The sequence below is a fragment of the Camelus dromedarius genome, chromosome 10 (genome assembly GCF_036321535.1).
Source record: "Camelus dromedarius isolate mCamDro1 chromosome 10, mCamDro1.pat, whole genome shotgun sequence".
Taxonomy (NCBI): domain Eukaryota; kingdom Metazoa; phylum Chordata; class Mammalia; order Artiodactyla; family Camelidae; genus Camelus; species Camelus dromedarius.
The window spans coordinates 77,052,899-77,076,625 of NC_087445.1; the positions used below are offsets into that span (position 1 = coordinate 77,052,899).

Here is a 23,727-nt window from a genome sequence, read left to right on the forward strand (position 1 = left end):
AAGGGCATCGATGCACGATGAAGCTAGCGGCCAAAGTGTGATGAGGGAGGCACGCTCATCTGATTTCAAACTACTACCCTGCCTGCACGTTACTTAAGAATTACCGCCGCTTTACGGTGGAGAAACGTGGCAGACACCGCCTTAACCCGGTGATCAAAGTCACTTTTGTAATAATGGGACAAACTGACACCGTGAGCCTCTCGCCAGGACACTGCAGCACTGACAAAGACACAACGTCCCCACTGTGCTGTGCCCACCAAAAACTACCACCTCAACCCAATCGTGAAGAAATGTCACACCAACCTGAACGGACGCACAGTCCACAAAGATAACTGGCCCACACCCTTCACAGTGGCAAAGGCATGCAAGACAGAGAGAAGCTGAGGACCTTCCCAGATTAAAGAGAGCTGAGGGTCATGGCCAACAAAGGCAGCACCAGACACGACTGGGACAGCTGTGAAGTCTGAGTGGGTTAGACACTCGTATCAAAGGGAAACGTCCTTGATCTCAGGAATCGCACACTGAATTTCTTTACGCGTAAAGGGCTATGATTTCTGAGACTGACTCTCAGATGGTTTAGGGAAAAATAAACGCACATACACACAGAGAATGCAAATGAAAAGCCAAGTGGGCAAACCATTCTTAACTGGTAAATCTGGGTGTATGGGAGTCCTTCATACGACTGCAACTTTTCTTTCAATTTGAAATTGTATCAAAACAAATTACAAACATTTTATAATGAAAACATTTTAAAAAAGAAAGTGAAATAAAGATGTATTCAGATCCAACAAAAATCGAGCAGACCCTCACTAAAAATCATACGAAGGAAAGGAAACTTCAAGCACCACGAATGTGGTTTTGGGTGGAAACACAACAACGCAGGGAGGAAGGCGCAGCCCTGGGCAAGGTACAGAGGTAACTCGAAATGAACGTTAATGGTTTAAAACAACAATAACGTCTTACGGGGTTAAAAAATATGTCAAATAAGGTACATGACAATACCTGCACAAAAATTGGGAAGAAAATTAATGTAGTCAAAGGTTCTAAGGTCCTTGCGTTGTCTGGGAAGCGGTGAAAGCACTAACTTAAGGTGGTCTCTCAGAAGTCAAAGTGCACATTGCAACCTCCAGGGTAACCGCTTAAGGAACAGGAAAAGAATGTGTAACTAGCAAACTATGCAAAGGAGCGAGAAGTGGAATAGAAAAACTGACCAATCCGAAAGTAGGAAAGAAAAGACAAAATAAGGAATAGGTGTCGCAAACAGAAAATGAACAGATGATGCATTAAAATCTAAATTATCTCAGTGCTTACATTAAACGTAAATGGGCCACAAACACTAGTTAAAAGGCAAATGCTGTCAGATCAGATTTGCTCGTAGAAGTCCATTCATGAGAAGATTTTATTGCACAGCTATCTTAAATACAAGAATACAGAGAAGTTGAAAGTCATACAAGAAAGAAAAAAGTGTGCCACGCGAAACACTGATCCCTACAAAGAGCTCGTGCCTCTCTTCTGGCAGGTGAAGTGGACGTCACAGCAAGAACTGCCAGAGAAGAGACATTTCACAGCAGCCGGGTTTCAGTCCCAGGGGTACCCAGCAGCACTCTAAGTCAGTGGTTCTAGGACCGAACTCTGCACGGACATCACCTGGGGAACTGGCTGCCTTCACAGCTGGGGCGAGGGCCCAAGTGTGTGCTTATAAATCACAGCTCCAGGTGCCTCCTACTTTTGCGAGCTAGTGGCCCCAGCTCTCTAGGTTGGCTGCCTAGGACCCAGCGGCAGATGGAAAATGGATCCGACCCGAGGGCCTCCAAGAGACAGACACCATGCTAGGTGGAGGCAAGCCAGTTCTTGCCACCTGGTAAAGGAATGGTGAGTGATGGGAGCCAAGTCTGGCCAAGTCTGGTCAAGTCTGCGGGCAGCCGCAGCTCCCAGGAGAGCGCCATGTCTCCTAACGCGTGGTTCATGGAGCTCCGGCCCCCTGCTGCGTGACTGCCAACAGGCAGCTGGAGGTCTGGGGGTCCAGACAGGCGACCAGGATAAGTGGCCACAGGGGCTCAGAGCCGCAGGCTGGGTGGGGACACCGAATGTCCCTTCCCATCTCACTAGGGTGTAAACTGGGCCTTAAGGAATGGCAGGAGGTCAGTGAGGACACCCGGGCTATTCTTGGTCCCATGGCCTTCCTGCCTGCAAAGAGGGTTGGCCACATGCAAGTGACTGGAAGACTGCACCCCACACTGTCCCCCTGCTGTGGCCACAAAGGACCATAGGATAGGACTGGGGCCAGATCTGAGCCAGGAAGTCACCTTCCTCACTGTGCGATCTTGGCTCATGGAGCCTGCGGACACCCAGTCTCCTGGGTGCGGTAAGAGGGAAGGGTCATTTTGTGGTGCCAGCCTGCCTGACCCCCACAGGGGCCGAGCCGGAAGGCCCCCCTCCCAAGCGCCGCAGGGACGCGGGGCCCCGGGGCCGGGCCGGCCCACTCACCCGGCCGTTGGTCTCGCCCTTCCACCAGCCCTGGTCCCCGCCGATGCGGCTGTAGATCTTCACCACGTCGCCTTCCCGCAGCGAGAGCTCCCGCATGTCCCGGGCGGCGAAGTTGTACCTGGCCACGGCCGTGCCGATGACGCGGGGCGTGAACACTGCTGGGGGAGATGGGTGGCGTCACAGGGCTGCAGGGCTGGGGTCCTTCGGGCCAAGCCGGGTCTCTCTCCCAGCGCCCGGCCCTGTGCCCACAGAGGAGGCTGCCAATAGAGAGGCCCTGGGGGGACAGACCAGGCTCTAACCCCAGGGCCCCTGAGAAACATGGCCTATCCGAGCTCCACTGACAAGGGGGTCGGAGCCTGGCCACCACAAGAGGGGCCGTCACAGGCAGCAAGCGTGCTCGTGGGGAGGAGAGCAGATGCCGCCGCTCGGACCTGCTCCTGCGGGGCCTTCCTGTGTGCCCAGTGCATGGGCATCACGTGGCCAGCAGACAGCTGAGTGACCTCTGCCCAGCTCCCAGCCTTCACCCTGACAAAGTGCCTGGAACTGGACCCCATGGCACCAGTGCCCGACTTCCCTCATATCTCCAGTTCCAGAGCCCAAACCAAACTGGAAACCCAGCTGGAGCAGCCTGGCCCAGGGCCCAGGAGTCCTGACAGGCAGATGACCACGACCACGAGGGGAGGGCAAACATGGTAGGAGTTGCGGGAGGGCTGTGACTCTGGCAGCGGAGGGCCGTGCGGTGAGGGCCATTGGAGGTCTGTTCCCCTGCACCCAAGTCCTGTAAGTGCTCCTTACTGCCGCCACGGGGGGCCCGCCCCAGGTCTGCTCCCACCTTCCCCCCAGAGTGGCTGCCGGCTGATTGCTGCTGCCAGAGGCAAAGCCCCAGTGAGCAACGGGGGACAGCGGCTGATAAGCTGAGTGGTCACAGGGGTGAGCGTGTCAGGTGAGGGCAGCGCCAAGCCTGACTGTCCACAGGTGCCGCAGCAGCCCCCCTGCCCCTGCCCCTGCCCCCTCCCGAGCCACTTCCTTTCCTGTCCCGCTCCCCCTCCGCCCCGCAAGAGGCTGCGGGCAGCTGTGGGCCCATCCAGGCAGGGGCTGTGGGCCGGCAGGCAGCCCCGTGCCAGGCCCGCCAAGCAGCTGGCGACAGGCCAGGCCCCCCCACGCCCCGAACGGCAGCGGTACCTGACCAGAAGGGCGCGGAGGAGCCCTGAGAAGCAAGGCTGAGGCCCTGAGGACTGAGAAAAGAAAAGTTGTAGGAAGCGCAGGAAGCTGCAAAGAGGCGAGAGAGAATGTGAAAGAGGGGTCCGGAGGAGCGTCCGCAAGGGGTCCCAGGCGCGGCCTCAGGCCGTGGGGACGGGGACCCAGGGGGGGCGGCGGGACAGCACGGGCCTCGAGGCCCACCCAGGCGCAGGCGCAGGCGCAGCTCGGCCGCTTCGGAGCTGCCCTCACTCCACCTCCTGCACCTGTTTCCTGGACCGCCTCCTCCCAGCGGGCGGGCTCGAGTGAGGACCCAGGAAACTACATGTGCAAATTGCCCAGCCCCTCGTCCAGCTCGCAGCAGATGTCCCCTAAAGGCCTACTGTTCCTCGCCTGGACTGCTCTGCCCGGGTGGGACCCGCGGTCCTGCAGGCCCCTGCAGCAGGAGGAAGCAAGCTGGCTCAAAGTCAGAGCGGGGGGCTGGATGCCAAAGACCCTGGGCCCACCCTGTCCCTTCCTCCCTCTGGCCCCTGGAGCCCCATCTGCAAACAGACGTCCTGACTCTGGCTCCACCACAGTGGCGGCCCCTGGGGAGCTGGGGCACAGCCACACATCTGAGGACAGAAGAGACCTGCCCTGTTCTCTCTGCACGCTGCCTCCAGGCAGAGGCACCAAGACTTGGAGCAAACAACTCAGAGCGGGCACTCCCCACCTGTCACGGGGGGCCACCAGGGCACCCTGGCTCAAGAGGGAGTTGTGAAGAGCTGGGGGGCCTGGGCCACTGCTCCCAGGGGTGGGAAACGGGAAGGGGCTCCTGGCCTAGGTCAGCAAAGCCCATGGGAAGCCTTCCTTACACCCAGCCCCCAGCCTTACCTGGGGACCGGCTGGAGGCTCTGGAGGCTGAGCGTTCCCGTGACTTGTAGGGGTACTTGAGCGTGGTGTCCAGTTGCTTGAAGCTCTCTTTGAGCGAGTGGCACTGGTAGTACTCAACTAACTCCTGCAGGATGCACACACTCACTGACTGCTGCCACCACCTCCAGGCAGTCTTCCCAGATGCCCTGCCCTCCCTCTCCCACCTCCTCAGGTTCACAGCCGAGGGACTAATCTCCTTGACCCCTAAGAACTACCCTTCCTCCTCTCCCTGCCACCAGTACCCAGACTGGGGGTGGGTGGTCAGTATCACAAAGGCCTCTGATCCTGCAATTTCTCTCCCAAACATTTCTAAAAAGAAATCAGAAAAGAATGCTGAGATGGATGGACACAGATGCTCCCTGCAGCACACTTGACAATGGAGGAAAACTGGAAACCCCTACACGTCCAACACCAGGGAAGTGCTTCTAGGAATCCCAGCGTATCCACATGCCCGAACGCCAGGCGGCTGCAGCAGGAGCAAGAAGGGAACCGCCTCACTGATGTCAAGAAGTAGACTGAGCCTTGGGTCCAGCATGGCCGTGGCTTGGTTTGAGAAGGGAACATATAAGCCACACCCAGGCTGCACTCAGAGGTGGCGAGGACTCACCCTGAGATGGGGACACTGGGTCTGGGGGGGACTGTGGGCACTTCCTTTCACTGTGTGCTCTTCTGTGGCCACTGCGGGGCGTCTGAGAGCTTACATGCTCTAGTCCCATGGGCTCACGAGTAATTAAGCAAAGACACACTTTAAGATCATCTTAAGAAGGACAATGCCTTTAAGAGCTTTCTGGCTGGGCTGGGACAGTGGCAGGTGGGCACTGGAAGCCACGGATGTGCGAGGTTGGCTGGCAGCCAGGCCCTGGATGGAGCCTCCTTGGGCCTCAGTTTCTGGTTCTGATAGAAGGTTCGGGTGAATGCGCTGGGGTGCTGGTGGCCCTCACTGTCCTCCATGGGACTTGGGGGATGAAGTCCTGACGTGGGGGGCAGTAAGGAGGCCCTAGCTGTTCCCAGGTGCCTTCCAGACCAGTTTCCCTGGACCCTTCCCACACTGCGCCCCAGCCCAGGGGTGGGGGACTCCCCCCTGCAAGGCCAGCCTGCAGGCACGGCTGCGGTGGGAGGCGTGGGTCCTCCTTTCGCCCTCAGGGCCAGGCCACGGGAGACCCGGGGTCACCTACCAAGAGGCTTTCGAATTTCTTGGCTTCAGTGATGTGGACCCAGCTGTCCTTCTCCACCACCTTAATGTGCTTCACCTCGTCGTTGAACCTGGGCCAAGAGCACGGCGCGGTTCGGAACGGCACTGGGGGAGGGTCTCCCTGACCACCCCCCGCCCCAGGCCTCCACATACTTGATGCTAATGGCAAAGCGCTCCGCCTCGGCCGGCCGCTCCCTGATTAGGTAGGTCCCGCTGGCGTGGGATTTGAGCAGGTTGTCGGTCTGCTGCCTCTCCATGTTGCCGGCAAACCTGGAGCAGAGGAACGGGGCCTGTTCACAGACACGGCCTGAAGGGCACCCCGCCCTGCAGAAGAGCCTGCTGCGACACGAAGCCACGCCCCCAGGAGGAGGGGCGAGCGGGGGCGGGGCCCGGAGGAGAGGGGCCGGGGCACCCGCGCGCATGCGCAGAGCCCGCAAGGAGGAAGCCGGCTGGGGAGAGTTAAGGACCCCAGCCAGACCTCAGACCTCACCGGGTTCCCTAGGGCCTCCGCCCTCCAGAACCCTGGGCCTGCGAGAGGCATTCAGCGTAACAGACGTTACATCAAACCTCTTCTGCAAGTTTTCACTATTAAAAAGCAGTGAATAAAAACGCCTCCTGTGGGGTTTTGTTCTGTGTTGCAACACACCGGAGACCACCACCATCTCCATCAGTGAGTTCCGGGTGGGCTGACGCGACGCTTTTCTTCCAGCTCTATGGGAGTGAAGCCCACCCCCACCCTCACCTCGGGAACAAAGCGTGTCCCCATTTGCTACTCCCTGCCAGGCTGAACTGGGACTTTTGCAAACAGATGCATCCCAGAGTTCTGAGCTGAGCGTTACCCCATCGAGTGAGAGTCCCAGGTCAGCCCTCCACCCTCCGCATTAGACCCAAGTGCAGACCCAGAGCGACGCACTGAACACACCTGTGGGTCGCAGACATGGACGGGGCTGAGTCTCAGTGCCAGGGAGTCTGGGGACACCGAGGCTGCAGGCACATTTCACTGCTGGGCACAGGGGTCCCGGAGTGGCTTCAGGGATAAACCCCAAACCGAAAACCATGAGGGGAGACCTTCCTTGGGTAGAGGGGCCCACTGCTGGGGCCGCCGTGGGGCACATTTCTACAGGGAGCCGCGGGCACTGCGGGCAGTCATTTCCAGGCAGCCGGTGAGCCCGCAGCCAACCAGCATCTGAGACTCACACCCAGCACGTCCACCGTCATGTTTTACTAATCAAACAGCCCCCTGCTCTCGTCAACCTCCGTGTGAGTAAATACGCAATTACCATTTTGGCCTTAAATATACCTCCTCGTATATTTTATACGATGAAGCTCAAGTAAGAGCCCGTTAAAAAAGAGTTTCATTCTCCCAGATGTTCGAACCTGATGATCTGTTTATCTACGCGGAAACAGGTGCCTCAAGGTAGAGAAGATTTCCCCCAGGCTCCCAGGGTTTCAGAGCGAGGAGGGGAGAAGGGGGCTGTGCACAGCGGGGCTCAACCTTGGACACAGCCTGCCCAGGGCCTTGGAGGGGCCACATCCCCACAATGAAGGGGCCCCGCTGGTCCACTCACCAGGGGTACGCGGTGTAGTCGATCTCCCGGGAGGGCGGCCGGCTGATGGGTGGCTGGCAGGAGAGAACGCTCAGGTTAATGTCTCCCCAGGGGCTGTCCACAGGGTGGGGACCCGCGGCATCTTGTCATCGGTGGCCCGACCCTGGGGCCCAGCACTGGCTACCAGGATTTCTGTGGACTCAGGCCCAGAGCCACTGGAGTGGGAGGTCCCTGAGGGCAGCAGCTAGGACTCACCATCTCTGTGTAGATGCTCAGTGGGTTTGATTGATTGAATGAAGGAAGGAAGGAATGAGTGAATGAACGAATAGCATCCAACTAACAGTGCATTTCATCCCCAGGGAGGGGAGCGGCCTGAAGCCTGCTGGGACCTCAGCAGTGGACAGGAGCACGTCCCACAGCTCGAGTTCCCTGCTGCCTGCCACCCCGAGGGCCGGCACTGGGCAGCTTGGCCTGCAGGTGGAAGGCCACGTGTGCAGGCAAGCCTTGGAGCCCTCCAGACCCCACGCTGGGCCTCACCGGCCAGCGTCCCCACCGTGGCCTCCCCTCACTGAGCCCCAGGCTGGGTAAAGCCTTGCGGACTACTCCCCACTCCATTCACCATGCAGACGGGGAAGCAAGCCCAGGGCAGAGCACCTGCCAGCCCACCCCGTGAGTTAGTGACACTCTTCCTCCTCTGCTGTTGGTCCCTTGACCTGTCTGCAAAGCCTGTCCAAAACGCTTTCTCCTTCAACTGGGCCATGGGGCCAGAGGCCGGGCAGGGCCCGGTGGGCGGAGCCGGGCTGCCTGGGGTCAGGCACCCGCCCCTGCCCCTTCGGGAGAAGTCTCACTGCCTTACTTTGAGCTGCCTTTCCTCTCGGGGCGCAGGGCCGGGGGCGCAGCACATTCAAGGCTGACAGCCTGGTGCCTTTTCTAACAGGAGTTACTTGCTTTGCAGCACCTGGACGGAAGGGACCCCATACTGCCTTTTTCCCAAATGTCCTAACATCTAGCCCGGATCCTTGTTTGGAATATAAACGATCCTGAGATTCAGAGAAAGGCAGCTGAGTTTTGCTCCGTTGCACCTGCTACAAAGATGCCCTTTTAGTTTTTAAAACCACGATGAATTATAACACTCACTGGCCGAGTTCTCCCCACAGGAGGGCACCCCTGCCCCTTGGACCCCCACCCATCTCCTCTCTGGGCAGATGACCCCCTCGCAGCTCCGGGGCCAGCTCACAGCGGCCTGAACAAGTCCAGGACATCCCGAGTGAGGAGACAGCTCTCAGCACCCACGGCACCCTGGCCTCCGTGTCCAGAAGCTTCTGTGGGAAGCACTCACCTTTCCATCCACGGGACAGGGCTTCACGGATGAGCTCGGGAAGTAACCTGACTTCCTGGTTTGCACCAGCCGACCCTGGAAGGGGACAGATGATCAGGGCCAGCGGGACTTGGCCTGGCCTGTGGCGGGGGGAGGAGCGGAGTTTTGTCAGCACTCAGCTTATCCTAAGGAGGACAAGGCGTGTCCCTGACAAGCCTGTCAGAGCATCACGGCCCTGCTGTGACCTCAGCTGACCTCACAACCATTTTGGGCAGGAAGGTGAGAGGCATCCCCACTTCACAGATAAGGACACTGAGGCCCAGGGAAGGTGAACGATTTGCTTGGCCCTGGGACCGAGACCCATCTCCGGCCAGCCCTTTTCTCTCATCCACACCGGCCCCGTCCAAGCCATGAGGGGCGCGCGGACGGGGGTGTCAGCAAAACGCAGCGCTGCCTTGGAGGGTCTGGGGGCGGCTGCTTCATCTCCCTGTTCCCTCTGCCTGGAAGACCCTCCCCCTCAGCCCCCTACGTTCACGTCGGCAAAGCGTCTCTGCAAGGCCACCCAAACCTGATGGCCCTGGTCACACTTGGGGAGGGGAACTTGGTGGCTGGGGTCAGCGTGGGAAGACTGTGGTACCACAGAAGGCTTCTCAGCTCCCAAATCTCCCGTTATGAGGCACAGTCTAGCGCAGCAAGTTCATAAGTAAACATGTAGTGACAAGGCCCGCCATGCAACAATGGCAACAGTAACAGCACCTGGACCAGCACCCGGCACCGGCATTGGCCCCGAGCAGGGCAGCCCTGGTCGCTCACGCCAGGTAAGCGCCCCGGGCTCCCATGGCACCGTGCAGACCCTCGGGGGCCTCAGGCTCCCTGGAGCTCCGGCACCTGGGAGAGGGGCGGTGCTGACGGCTCCACTTTACTGAGCCTTACACCCAGAACAGTAGGTGTCAAGGCTCAGAAGCGTAAACCACCACACGGACCTGTCTGAGTCCACGTCTGTCCCCTGCACCAGATGGGCTTCCTAGGGGAGGGCGCTGGGGGTTCTCGGCCATGGTGCCAAGCATGGTGATGCTGGCCTGCGCTGGGGCGGGGTGTGGAGCCGGGAGGGTGTGGCATGGCCTGGGTGGAGCCTTGGGGATGGTGTGCAGGACCCAGCGAAGGCAGGAGGCAAACCGTGGGGAAGGGGCTTGGACACCAGGAGGAGGGCCTCTCCCTACCCCGTCCAAGCAAACACCCTGAGGCCTCCGGCCTTGCTGACAGCCCACGCCTCTCCACCCCGGTGGTCTTACGCCCCAAACCGGCCCCTGCCCGGGGCAGTGGGGAAGCAGAGGGGCAGCGGGGGACCCCGACCCTTCCAGGCCCAGTACCCACCTCCCACCACTGAGACTCGAGGTCCCCTCTCAGCAGCTCGATCACGTCGCCCGTCTGGAAGGTCAGGGCCGCCTTCCCCGGGGGAGCGGGGTTGCCGTGGTAATTCTGCACGGCCACCATCTTGGGACCTGCGGACGACAGGGCCAGAGGGATGTGGCGGTGACTCTGTCCTCGTGGCAGCCCACCCAAGGCTGACCTTGGCCCCCGTGGCCTTCTCAGGGCTCCTGGGCGAGTGAGCAGGGCCTGTACCGCCCCTCCCTACCTTCTTCCCACAAGACTCACACGTCCCTTAGTTAAATGTCAGAAGTAAACTATGCAATTAACAGATTCAGCATCTCCTTATGGTAAACAGCACCCTGTGTGTTTCCATCCAGACACCTTTCAGATCCGTGACTGGGGGTCAGCCACGCGGAGCGGCAGATGGGCAACCCCTCCTGTCAGAGGCGCGGGCTGGGCTCAGCCACTTGCCAAGGGGCAGCTCTGGGTGGACCTGGGGACCCAGCCGAGCGCCCCGAGGACCTGCAGCCACCCCTGGCCCGAGCCCTGCTCTGAGCGGCCCCGCCCCGCGTGCGCCCGCGCCTGTCAGGGCTGGTCGCCCCGGCCGGGGCCCCGGCAGCAGCAACAGCTGCTTTGTGTGGTGTCTGTCCGTGATTAGCTTAGACTCTGTCCAGCAGAGCTCGGGCCGTGTGACACACGAGGCTTCCGGCTCTCGGCACTCCCAGGCCCCGCTCCTACTGCAGAGCAAGGGGGACTCGAGGGGACAGAGACAATGGCAAGGTGACACTAGCAGCATCCTGATGTCTGGACTCTGCTCGGGGTCTCTGGCTGCAGCTCAGGGCCTCTCCTGGGCTAGAAGGACCCTGACCCCTGCAGGCTGGGCCCAATCCTCACACCCGGCACTGCACCATCAGAAACTAAGGCTCCGGGGGCGGTGGCCGCGGAGGAGATGGGGCCAGAGGGCGGCACACACCCGGGGGGCCTGGAGCGCAGAGCACTGGGCAAAGCTGACGGCCACTCTGGCCAGGCCCAGGCTCGGCTCCTGGGGGACGTGGACACGGACAATAGCAGAGGAGGCCCAAGTCCCGCAGACTCACCTGGTCCTGCTCCACAGGCATCCTGTGAGGACAAGGACAGAGGACAGTGAGGACGGAAGGCTGCCAGAGCATCGACACTCCCTTCCCCCCCACACCCCAGGCAGAAGGGTCAAGGCAGGAAGCGGGGAGGAGACGGACACGTACTGGACACTCACAGGCATATGTGACCCTCTTTCCCTGTGTGACAACCTTTCCCTATGTGTCACTATTCCTACTTATGCCCTCTGCCCTTGGGCCCCTCTGCAGTCCTGGGACTTCCCTCCCCTTCCCCATCCTATCCCTTATCATTAACTCCCACCTCCTCCAGGAAGCATTCCCTGACTACCCCAGCAGAAGGCCTCCCTGCCTGGGGCTTGTCGTCTGTCTGGGACATGTCCTGCTGCCTGCACTAAATTCTGCCCTCCCTCCTCCACGAGGGCATCTCTGTGCCCCACACAGGGCTTAACAGGAGCCCTTTAAGTGCTGGTTAATTTGACAGGACCCCACAGCTAAGGGACATGGCATCCACACCCTACAGGTGAATTCAGGGACTGCAACCCCAAGTCAGCCAAAGAGAGGGCTCAAAGCCAAATCAGGATGGGGGTGGGGGGCGGCTGCAGGCAGAACGGGACAGCCGGGCAGGGAGACTGCCGTCAGGGCCCAGGAGGCCGTGCACGGGGACCCATGTCTGCTGATGTCCATGAAGGAAAACAAAGGCCCCTCGCAACCCCCAGGGGCCCTCCCAGCCCGCATGGCCCCGGAGCGTGAGGGCCAGAAGGGCTGGGTCTTTCTGGCTCCAGGCACAGGGCAGCACAGGCTGCAGGGCAGCGGGAAGGGAGCAGTCTGGTGGACTCACCAGGTCTGCAGGAGAACCTGAAAAGGAAGCACATCTGGGTTAGAGGGCAAGCGGCCAACACCGAGGCCTGGGGGGCTGTTGCCCGCAAGGCAGGCGCCGAGGGGTGTGCCTGGGTGTGGGAGTGAAGGGAGCTTCAAGGCCCTTCGTTTCAGACACGGGTTGTGGACAAGTTTGGCGGGTGACCACCACATGACCACGATGTCCCTCAGTGACTTCTGAGGGGAAACCCTGAGCTCTGGGGGCCCACGGGAGAACGCAGACCAAGTATTGGACCCAATGGAAAATCGGTTTTCCTGCATGAGCCAGCTCTGCTCCAACAGCCTGATCCTGGGTGGAACCTGGGCTCAAAGGGAGGATTTCTGTAATTGATTAGTGATGCCTGCCGTGGGCAAGGGACAGGAGGTGTCGGTAGGGATGCTACCCTGTTTTCCAGCATGCTCACCCACGGACACATGGCACCTCAGCTCATCAAATGGAAGGCAGGCTTTCCAAAGATTCTTTCCACCTGCCCTGGGGTGACTCCAGGGGAGGACACAGTGCCAGGGAGGGCCCCAGCCATCTGACAAGCTGGACTGCCACTCCACCACCGGACAAAGCCAGCACCACAATGTGTGGCTGATGTGACTTCAACACCATCTAACACTCAGAGTCGCAGACAGAGGTGCCAGGTGTTGGGCATTGGGCGGGGAGGGTCAGGCCGAGCAGCTGGTGCCCACAGGGAAGGCAGCAGTGAGGCTCAGCCCTGACAAGGGCCTCCCCAGGAGAGGGGCTCTGGGAGCAGCCGGCATCTCCCTGGGACATCCTGGCTCTGGGGGCAGCAAATGGTTAAATGGGCCCTGGCACGGGTTGCTGCCGCAGTCCCGAGGTGGAGCTGACGAGGCGGGAATGCCGCCTGAGCCCAGAATGAAAGATAAGAGTGTGGATTGGAGAGGAAGCAGCCTGGGCTCTGCAGAGGGAGAAACCAGGAGTGGCCGGGGCAGGGCAGGTCCCCCACAGAGCAGCAAAGAAGGGAGTCACACATATGCCCTTGGGGGAACCACGGGCGCCTTAAAATAAAACCAGGTGCCCAGCAAGGGCTGTCAGTGACACGGGGAGGAAGCCGATAACTTCAGCTTTCAAAAGATACACGACTGCCTATCTGGTAAGGCCCCAACTATAGGTATCACGAAAACACACAAACATAAAAAAAGATCGTGGGTGGCAGGGGGGGAGGGGGAGGGCGCGTACATTTGCAAAAAAAGGCCAAAGGTAGGTGACGGCTAGCGGGGGTTGTTTTTGCCTGCTGCCATCATACGTCGATTTTATCTCTTCCTGTAGCTTCCTCTATACTTGCTACGGAAAATGGGTACTTAATAATCCCATTAAACAAGATCAGAAAGATTGTTTAAAAATAAGAACACTTGACAGGAACTACACCAAAATGGCACCTTTGGTTATTTCTTGGTACGTTCACAAGTGCTCGTTATTTTCTTCTTTATTTCTTCTCTCTCTTCTTCTCGTTTTTTGATAAGTTAAGTATGTGACTTTTAAAATCAGGAAAAAAAAATGCCAAGAGAAAGGCACTGTCCAGTTCCCTTGTGCAAAAGACACGTGGCCACCAGAGGGCAGTGTCCACGGGCAAAGCTGGAGAGCCGTGTTGGGCCAGTGGGCGCGTACAGCATCCTCCACGCCGGAGGAGACAGCGCGGTTGCTGGATCTCCACTCGGCCGGAGTGGCCTGAGGTGGGGCCCGGGGGGTCTGGGCTGACCCGCTGGACCCCCCCGGATCAGGGCGCTGGGCCAGCAGTCACAGTGAGGGAGGAACCGACAAACTCCTACTCTGGGTGGTGGTGCCTTGGGTGACAAGCAGGCCTGACAGCTCCTCGTCTACCTGGAGCATGTTAAGCCCTCGATGAGTACAGCTTCCCCGAGTGTGGACAGAGGCAGAACAGCACCATCTCACGGGGATGTGGGTGCCTCGCGGAGAGCCGTGCCGACCCCCCTGCAGTTGCCCCATCCACCCGGCTGGTGCCCCCAGGATGAAGCCACAGTGCCCGCGCCTCACCAGACCCAGGGCTCAGCCAGACCCTGACTGCAGCAGCTCTGAAACCTTTCAGAATCATCTCAGATCTTCTGGCTGCCGGTCCAGCCGCCCCAGGCTGGGCACCCACCCCCAACTCATCCCCCAAACCAAGACAATGCAGAGGGGTGTTGGCGCCGGCGAGGCAGGCAGGCTCAAGTCCCTTCCCCTCCCCGAGCTCAAGCACATGGGTGAACGTGGCTGCAGCTAAACAGGGCTGGGCCTCTCCAGGTGCAGGAGAACCCCAGGGTGAGGTGTTTCTCTGGGATCGGAAACCGCCATGCAACCGCCAAGAACGCTCTGTGTCCTCTGCGTGGGGGGAGACTCTAGAGGCTTAAGGCTGGAGTGGGGCAGGGGGTGCAGAAGAGGCAGAGACAAGCCAGCAAGGATCGAAGTTAGGAGGACTTTGGCATAAAGTCCCCACACCTCCCACCCAGGCTGGGTCTTTTGAAACTGTGTGACCCGGGACAGGTGTCTGCCCTTCTCTGGGCCTCACTATTCCCATCTGGTCTCTGCCCCTTGGGGTCACGATGGGAGAAAGGAGAATGTGGGAATGCCGCCAGGGCTGGCAGCGGGGAGGGATGGGACCCTCAGCTCAGGACCCGGCCCTGGGCGCAGGGTCCATGGGCAGGGTTGGGGGGCTGGTACTCACTGCTCTTGCAGGGGGGGGTCACTTCCAGGCACTCCTTGTGCGCCCCGACGCCACACTTGGTGCACAGGTAACCCTGGTAGAAGGTGCCTCTGCACCGGGGGTGGGGGGCAGGTGAGGCAGACCGCCAGACCCGCCCTGCGTCCTGCCCCACAGAGCACCCACTCCCCGAAGCCTTGGTCCCCCAGCACCCCCACCCTAATGCGCAACCTGGTGCTAGCTCTCCCCTCCAACAGTCCCCGGTCTGGCTTTGCGGCCCCACACAGGGGTTCCTGGGCACCCACAGGGACAGTCACCTCCTCTCCCGGCCAGATCCCAAACACCTGAGGGCTGGCTGGGTCCCACAGCAAGGGGATGTTTCCCCAGGTCCTTGGGGCCCAGCACGGCACCGGCCTGGGCGGTCAGCGGCAACGGGGACGCAGGACAGCCGCAGAGCTGGGCTCCCGCGGGGGCCGGGAGGTGGGAGTGGGTGGGGGTGGGGCAGGAGGCCCTCACCTGAGGAACATCCTGCAGGCTTTACAGTTGGTGGTCCTGTCGAACGTGTACATCTGGAAGCTGTGCTGGTTGGCGTTGGCTTTGTCGGGCTTGATGTTCGACCTGACGGGGGGGAAGCAGATGCCAGGTTCCCTGAGCCCCATGAAAACAGTGAGCCAGCAGAACGGGCGGGGCCGGGGATGGGGGGGGGGGCAGGACACAGAGCCTGGGTCTGCCCCGGCTCCCGGGCAGACCCGGGGGGGCCCTAACACCCCAGTGGGATGAGGGTCCAAAGGGGGCTGGAACATGGACCTGCACTGGCATTCGAGAACCTTCCGGGGGGATGGTAAGAGGCTACGTCTGGCTGGGCTTGGTATGGGTGGGTGCAAGCATTTGTCAAGAGAGCAAACTGCACTTAGAATTTCAGTCCGCAAGCTTGAAATGTTAGCATCCGAACAAATCATGAGCTGGAGTTCCCCCTGCAGGGCACCCCGCAAGCCGGGGGATGGGCACCGATGTCTGCGAGGCGCCGAGAGGCACGTCCGCTAGCAGGTGGCGCAAGGGCTGGGGACGGTGTGTGACAAAGGGCAGCACAAGGTGGGAACAGAGGAGTCCGGGGCGCTTACTGTAACATTCTTTCAGCTTGGGAAATACCTGACAAATTTCATAATAGAATCTTTGGGAGGAAGCTCCAATCCTGGCAACCCCTGGGGCCCACCGCCAGGCCGCCACCCATTCTGATGGATCCCAGATGTGACCTCCCAGCAGCCCCTTGACCTGCCCTCCTTTCATCTCCATTTCCCCAGGAAGAAAATGCCAGGGAGGTGCAGGCACCTGCCCAGCGGCCCCAGGACCCTGCCGCTCTGGCTTCAAGCTCTGATGTGTCTGGGGACCCCGGTGATCACCCTTCTCTGCTGGACACACTGGGGCTCCTCCTACATGGCACGGACAAACAACTCTGAGGCTTTCCCCAGAAGGTGACAGTCCACCAGCCCATAAGGCCCCGAGGATCCAGGTCATCACAGGTCCACCTGGCACCATGGCCATTCCTGGCCACCCACTGCTCTGCCAGTTAGCTGAGCGAGGCTCAGCCCCAGGGGCAGGGGACGGCTGAGCCTGCTTGGGACAGGCTGTGGCAGATCAAACAAAGAGGAAACCCCCGGGTGGGGCTGGCGTCACGGGGTGGTGAAGACAGGCTTGGTCTCCGGTGATCTGAACCACCTCTCGTCCGAGAGGCTCCCTGGGCAAAACCCATGCAGGGCACCCACCCCCGTAGCGCTGCCGCCCTCAGACTCACATGGCCATCTCAAACTGCTCCATCCACTTCCTCTTCATGTCTTCCGTCTTGCAGAAAAACTGGAAGCCCTGCTTTCCTTGAAGGTGAATTAGATAGAAGCCGTAGGACCACTGCAGGAGGAAACGGGACACGCTGGCCACAGGCACGGCTTCTGGCACGTGGACGCGTGGACACACACAGTCGTGCTGGGGCCCGTGTGTGCACGTGTCTGTGCATGTAGTCGCGCGTGTGCACGTGCACTGTACGTGTGTGTGTACTCGTGCCTGCGTGTGCACACGTGCCTGTGCGTGCATGTATGCACCCCCTCTATCAGCATGTCCCGGGACCACCCCCTCCGAGGCGTGTCCTCAGCGGAGGTCTCTGCTGGCGCCGCCAGGGCCCCCTCTCGTGATCCGTGTTCGGGAGCTCACCGGGGCCCTTCCAGGACGCCAGCCCACCCACTTTCAGTTCCTAAATGTGTTGCCAAAAACCTCACTGGTCTCAGGTAGGATGACAGGAGAAAAAAAACCAAAAAAAAACCAGGAAGAGAAGACCATGGCCCCGGGGAACCGCAGCGAAGCCGGCCCAGCTGCCCCACCGCTCAGCCACCACCAGGCCTGGCCATCTCCCGGGGCTTCCCAGGGGGCCCAGAAAGAAGAGTTTGGAAAGTCTGTGTTGGAAGCGATGCAGGGAAAAAGGATGAGAGAGAGGGAGGGAGGAAGGGAAGAAGAGAAGACAAAGGATGCAGAGTGAGAACAGACAAACCCTGCTGGCTAGGAAACCACCCAGATCCTTCACCCCGGGACTGGGAGCGGGTGCAGCAGGAGGGAGGGCGGGCCCTCACGCCACTCCTCTCCGTAGTGGACGAGTCTGTTATCACGAACATGTGTCGCATCGTAATTCAGACACTGAGGGGAGGATGGAGGAGGAGGAGGAGGAGGGTCACCAGCCCGGCTCAGGAGGCGAGGAGGCGGCGAGGACAAGGGAGCGAGGCGCTTACCATTTTCCCATGAGACTAGGAAGCATGAGGAGAGGAAAGGAAAAGGGGAGACGTGGTCACCCAGGGGCCTGGCCCAGCCCGCGGTGGGTCCCGCAGTCCAGGGCACCGCCCACCGCCCAGTGCCCCGGGATGGGGCGGCCAGGGCCAGGGCCTTCCTCCAAGAGGGCCAGCTGCCAGGGGCTGAACTCGGAGGGCGTGCTGTGCATTTGGCCCCGGCCTGGGAAGTGGCCTCAGGTCATGCCTCCGGGGCCCTAGTGGCTTGTTCTGAACATGAAGGTCGGGCGGGTCACCCCTAGTAGCTCTTCCGGGTGATACCTGCATTCTACCTGTAAGCGTGGAGTCCAGGGTCTGAGATTTTTAGCACATTGGTTCCTGGCCCCCACACCTAGCCCAGGGCTGCACACAGTAGGTGCTCAAGCACTATGTGCAGAAGTCTCTGCAGGAGCAGGGCTGAACGGGAGAGCACGGAGGCTCCACCCACAGCAGCCACGGCCCCGCCCTCACAGCCACGGCCCCACCCCCAGCACTCACGGCCCCGCCCTTAGCAGTAAGGCCCCACCCCCAGAGGCCACAGCCCACTGGCTGGACATGGAAGTCTGACAAGCTGCAGCAAGGCTCACCCAGAGCCCTCCTTCAAACCCGGGGAGCAGCGGGAAGGTCTGCTTGCTGCAGGGGCCCCTGTGGGCTGGAGTCAGCTCCAAGGCCGGGCTCAGGCCCGGCCCTCACCAGAGACCTTGGGCCGGCCCCTCAACCTGGACGCCTCAATGGGGAGCTGTGATCCGGACCCCCCCCCCCCCCCGGGAAGGCTCAGACAAGGGCCAGGAAGGTGCTGGGCCCGGCAGAGCAGGCAGAAGGCGACTGCCCCGCCTGGCCACCCTTCCTCCGGCCAGCCCCGGGCTCCTCCCTCGGGGGGCGGCAGCGCCGACCCCGCGGCCCCACCAGGAAGCCGGGCGCACCTTCTTGACGTCCTTGTTGTTCATAGGGTCGTCGGTCACCTTGTGGAAGGACAGCTCGATGACCTCCTTCAGCTCGTAGCTGTAGCCCCTCCTCTTGCAGACGATGACCACCTTGTCAAACAGGAACAAGTACCTGGCCCGACAACAGCGCGGCCCGGGACCCGTCAGCACGGCCAGCGCCACAGCCAGCGCGCTGGGCTCCGGGGCTGCGCGGCAGCCGGGCAGCTGGGTGGGCAGCGGGAGGCTGCTCCCTGCCCAAGCCCAGCCCTCCCCCTCTGCCTGGCCCACTCGGCGGCTGACTGACCGACCCCTCAGCCAGGTCTCGGCTGCCCAAATGCAGCTCCTCCAGGAAGCCCTCCTGGGCTCCCAGCCCCCAAGGCCCAAGCTGCACATGGGCTCCTCCACTCCCCGCTGCCCCAGCTGGCCTCTGACGGTCACTGCCTGCTCACACGCCCAGCCGCCGCTAGACTGGGAGCCCACGGGGGCAGGCTCGGATCTGCTGCGACCCTGGCCGTGGCCCCTGGTCTCACACATAACAGGTGAGTGTGGGGGACCAGGCACGGGCTGGGCCAGCTCGTCCGTCGCCCGCCGGCACCCCGCGCAGTCATCTGGCAAAGAGCTGACGCGGCCACTGCATCTGTCCTGGCTCCCGGGGGCCCGGGGGCTCGCAGACCGGGGCCTCTGGCTGCCCCCCCAGCCCAGCCCAGTGCGGGCTCCGGGCAGAGCAGCCCCAGGGCCTGACCTCGCTCACCGTCCCTCTCGCTAAGAATGAAGGAAGCAATTAAAACAGAGCGACACAAAGCCGAGTCCACGGGAAAGCTGCTCCCCCACCCGCAGGGGAGTGGGGTGCCTGCCTCAGGGGTGCCGCCCAGCCCAGCACCTGCTCTGCTCACCTGTCTTGCTTGGTGTGGTTGACTATGGACCGGACCTTCAGTTCCCCATCGATCTTCGGTCTGCCAAATTCCTCCAGTTTCACTTGCTGGAAAGAAAGGGGAGGCTGTGAGCCCCAGTGCCAGAGCAGGACCCCCAGCCCAGCCCCTACACAGAGAGACAGGGCAAGCAGACCCGCACCGGGGACCACTTCCCGCAGAAACCGAGGGCGGGAGCTGTGCGATGAGCCCAGGGGCCTGGCTGGCACTGAGGACGAGCAGGGGCAGCAGAGGATGGGGAGGAACCGGCCCCAGAGGCTCGGCACCTGCCCCCCAGCCCCACTGAGGACTCCCTCCAGCTCTGCGGCAACAGAGAGCGATTGATGGTGTGGGTCATGTTAAACAGGCCACTGTTGTGTGGAGCCCAGAGCGGGAACCTGGTAGGAAAAGCCAGACGCCCAACTCCGAGAAGCCAAATTAGAAAGAACAAACAGCGCCTATCAGATGGAGCGGGCGGGGGCGTGGGGGTCCTGCCAGTGGTTCACGGCCACAGGACGAGCCTTCAAGGCAAAACCCCCTCTCCAGTTTGCAGAGACCTCATTTTCGTTTTCCGCCTGGTTTCTGTCTCCGCTCTGCTTTGATTCAGAGAGATGTCCCTGAACATGTCCCCTGCACGGTCTATGCAGACATAACAGGAAGGGGGGACGCCCCAGGATGCTGACAGGCCGGCCCACTGGCGCTGTGATGGGGGTTCTCAGCATCTTCTTTTGGAGTTTTCTGCATTTTTCAGAAGCTGCCAGAGCATGACTAAGGGCACAGCTTCGGTGTCACAGAGGGAGGGGCCAGCGCCCTGCTCAGGGACTCGACTGGGCCTCCGTGTCACATCTCTAAAGTGCCGAGGAAAAGTGCCACCTCCAGCGACTGGGACAGAGCCAGGACCGGGTCGGGGGAACGCTGCAGGGCTGGACCGGGTCGGGAGAACCCGGCGGGGCTGGGCAGGGCAGGGCACCTGGCCGCAGGGCTGCGCCACGCCTGCTCACCTGCTGATTTCTTTTTGTTATTTAACGAGCAAATGTTACTCATATATAAAAACTAAAAACAAAAAGGTCTTCGTGTTACAAAAGTAGTGCCTAGCATTTAGAAAACATCTGACGCCCAGTGAGAGGAGAACCCACAGCCCCAGACCCCACCAGGCACCAGCTGCAGCAGCCTGGGGCGCAGCCATCCTCAGCCCGCTCTGCACTCTGAAAGGAAACAAGAATGGGGTCGGGACTTCATGCTGTTTGGCAACTCTTTTCTTTGCTGGGGGACACGTCACAAACGTCCTGTCTGGGCGCTTCTGACCCTGGTTAGGGGGACCGGGCCAGGGGGCGGCCCCGGCATCGGGCCCCTTCGCAGAGGCTGCTGTGCTGACTTGCCCTTGACGGGGATCCGCTTGGACCCTGTAATTTCAGGGACCAGAGAGTGAAAATGTGTGTAAACCAATGGTTCCCGTCCAGGGGTACTTCTGCACCTGGGGAACATCCGGCGATGCCTGGAGGTGTATCTGGTCATCACCTGGACCCCCGAAAGGTTGGGGGTGCTAACAGCACTAGTGGGCAGAGACCCCAGGTTTTGCTCAATAGCCTACAAAGTGCGGCAGATGATCCGGCCCCAAAAGTCAACGGTGCCGAGGCGGAGAAACTGTTTAGATGTTCGGCAGATCCGTGAGAAGTGGGGACCGGTTGGCACGGTCAGGGAAGTTGTCTGCCTCCTGGGATGGCCCTGCAGGACACGGTGGCTCACCCAACACCCCAAGGCTGAGCCTCTGACGGACCAGGCTGGGGGCAGGGTCCCGTGAGGTGTCAGCCCTGCGTGCTGGTGCCCAAGGGGGAGGGGAGAAGCCAAGGGCAGCTCCCAGGCAGGGTGACCAGACCCTCTCTGTTGTCCCTCCTGGGACAGGAGTTGTGAGTGGGCCAGGGGTCCTGGACCAGAAGGAGCCTCCCGCCTCCCCGGGAGCCACATCCTCCTCCTGGACCCAAGAAAGTCTGGTCCAGGCCAGGGAGGGAGGGCGGAGCTGCCCTTAGCCCGAGGCCACCGCTGCGCTCAGGGCGGGCGGGCGGGCTGAGGCGCACAGCCGGTGGTCCGAGGTCAGACCCAGCCCCAGAAGCTGCTCCGGGCTCTCGGAGGGCAGCGCTTGGCATGGCCCGCTTGCCTCCCCACCCGGGATGGACGGAGTGGATGGTCACCTTCTGCTTATTCAATATTGCGAAATTTTAAAAAATACGTATATGTGGTCTTCATACAACATGATGTAAATGTGCAGTCAAATTGTAGTAATTCCACCTGGTAAAACTGAAAAAGGAAGTACGTGTATACGGTCTTAATCTTCACTCTTTGGGGAGTCAGCCGCACTCACCAGATTTTCTATAGAGCTCTGAAATTCGCTGATTTTCTTCAGGGTCTCCTTGTCCCGCTTAACTTCGTTTATGTACATCGCCAAGTCCTGGAACACAACAGGGGTGGGCCCGGGTGAGCACGGGGTGAGCAGGTCTGTGCCGGGCGGGGCGGGAGGGGGCTCAGCCCCCAACCCCCACCACACCTGTCCAGGGGCGGGGCATTTCCAAAGCACCTTCCACCGTCCCCAGAGGTGGCGGGTCCTGGAAATGGCGCAAGGGTGAGAAGCATCACCTCACTGGACAAATGAGGCAGGAAAGGTGACACCCCAAAGCTGCACCCCATCAGTGGGCCAAGAAACCCCGTCTCCTACAGCAGCTCTCCACCCCTTCTAGGGGGTCCCTTGCCCCTTTCTTGACAGCACAGTAGACTTGGACCAGCCCACTTCTTAGCCCTCAGGAAGTGGGCATCCCTCCCGGAGTCTCGGCATAACTCAGGGACCCTGTCTACCCCACCATCCACACACTGCAGCCTCCTGCTGGCCACCAGGGGGCACTGCCCGCTGCAATCCAGAGGGTTGAGTGGGCCAGGCACCCAGTGTCTGGAGTGGAGTCCCTGAACCAGGCGGAGGGTGGAGGTGACATCTGGCTCCAGCCTCCCCTCCAATGCCTCCAGGTGGTCCCCATGAGGAGCCCACAGGCAGGGCAGAATCCGAGACCCTGAGGCACAACATTACAAGATGGGCCTAGTGAGCTATCCAACCACCGTGGCCTCCGTGGTGGTCCAGGCCACAGGGTCCACACACGGCTGGAGTGAAGCTCTCCAGGAGCACAGGGCCACTCCAAGAAGCTCTCGACACAGACCACTGAGCAGCGGGGGGACGGAAACCAGAAAGGGCACAATCCTGGGAATGTCACTTTGCAAAGACCGAGGTGGCACAGGACGTAGCTAGGTGACAAGGACAGGATCAGCCTGAGCCAACACACAGGTGGGAAAGGACGGAGCACATTCAGGGGCTGAGAGCGGCCCAGCTTGCCTGGGAGGTGGGGCAATGGTGGTAAACACAGCTGCAAAGCCGGCACCAGCACCTGGGGGGGGCCTGCTTGCGGAATGAGGAGCCTGACTCAGTGGGCAACGGGGAGCCACAGAGTGTTCTTGAGCAGAGGAGGGACGTGAGTTAGGCTCTCCTTCCAAGGGGCTGAGCTGCACAGTGAGCTTCCAAGGACAGAGGTTTGGAGGGCAGAGGCGGTGTGGCTGGGGGTGGCGGGCATTCCAGAAGCAGATGCTGCAGCCCGGGGCCATGGGCAGCACCGTGCCAGGTGGCCCAGAACTGAGTCCAGTGCCCGGGTACGGGTGGCGGCCCTGGCAGACGGTCAGGAAAGCAGGAGGAAGAGCGGCCCCGGTGGAGTCACTGTGGGCCAGGCGACATCAGGAAGAGAGCCGTTGCGGCAGCCCCCCTCCACCCAGCCTCCGCCCTTGAGTGTGTCTCACCCACCTCCCTGCCCCTTGCCCTGCCTCTTGATGTCCCAGGAAAATCTACGCCTACGGTCACGAGGTAACGTTGTTAGCAAGTCCAAGTGCTGGCGCCTCCCGCCCCCAGCTGGCCCGCCCCCCCCCCCCCCCCGTCCGTGTACCCGCCCACCTGCATGGCCTCCAGCGCTTCTTTGAGCTGCTGCCTCTCTGGCCGGTCGGTGGAATGGCTCAGAAGTTCCTGGAGGGGAGAGAGGGGACTTACGAGTCACCACTCGGGGGTCCTGGTCTCTGCCCGCTCCCCCACTCAGCACCGGGTGTGCATGCAGAGCCGGGCCCTCGGGACGAGAGCCCGCCCGCCCACCCAGGATCTGGTCCGGCTGCCCAAGTCCAGCAGGCACACAGCCAGCGCTAACCCAGGGGACACACCGCTTGCAAGGTGATGTGTTCCCAACTCTCGTGGACAACGGAAGGGACATTAAGACGATGTAAAGCAGCGTGCTGAGACGGTAGGGGGCCTGCTGATTCACTGACGGGCTTTGCACGGCTCCTCGCAGAAACAACTGTCCGCCCTACAGGCCTGTCTGTCCAGAATGACTCTATTTCCATGGCCACCAGGAAGCTCGGGGACTGGGTTCAGTGA

At 61.0% G+C, this 23,727-nt stretch overlaps 1 protein-coding gene across 6 annotated transcripts in view; it reads right to left on the bottom strand.

The window, feature by feature from the left end:
* The window catches only part of VAV2 (vav guanine nucleotide exchange factor 2), a 167,944-nt gene that overhangs the window by 3,459 nt on the left and 140,758 nt on the right, over nt 1–23,727 (bottom strand). The window contains exons 11-28 of one of the 6 annotated variants that reach the window (XM_064490738.1): nt 23,257–23,325; nt 21,637–21,723; nt 19,263–19,348; nt 18,370–18,502; nt 17,414–17,428; nt 16,435–16,544; nt 15,159–15,260; nt 14,667–14,755; nt 11,957–11,973; nt 11,122–11,143; nt 10,028–10,155; nt 8,675–8,749; nt 7,357–7,409; nt 5,942–6,058; nt 5,772–5,859; nt 4,558–4,681; nt 3,670–3,756; nt 2,488–2,642 (exon numbers count right to left, since the gene is read on the bottom strand). In XM_064490738.1, the coding sequence (XP_064346808.1) occupies nt 2,488–2,642; nt 3,670–3,756; nt 4,558–4,681; nt 5,772–5,859; nt 5,942–6,058; nt 7,357–7,409; nt 8,675–8,749; nt 10,028–10,155; nt 11,122–11,143; nt 11,957–11,973; nt 14,667–14,755; nt 15,159–15,260; nt 16,435–16,544; nt 17,414–17,428; nt 18,370–18,502; nt 19,263–19,348; nt 21,637–21,723; nt 23,257–23,325 (1,557 nt within the window). Of the gene's footprint in view, nt 1–2,487; nt 2,646–3,669; nt 3,757–4,557; nt 4,682–5,771; nt 5,860–5,941; nt 6,059–7,356; nt 7,410–8,674; nt 8,750–10,027; nt 10,156–11,121; nt 11,144–11,956; nt 11,974–14,666; nt 14,756–15,158; nt 15,261–16,434; nt 16,545–17,413; nt 17,429–18,369; nt 18,503–19,262; nt 19,349–21,636; nt 21,724–23,256; nt 23,326–23,727 lie in introns of all 6 variants that reach the window. The other 5 variants (XM_064490739.1, XM_064490741.1, XM_064490740.1 and 2 more) reach the window with 5 other exon arrangements.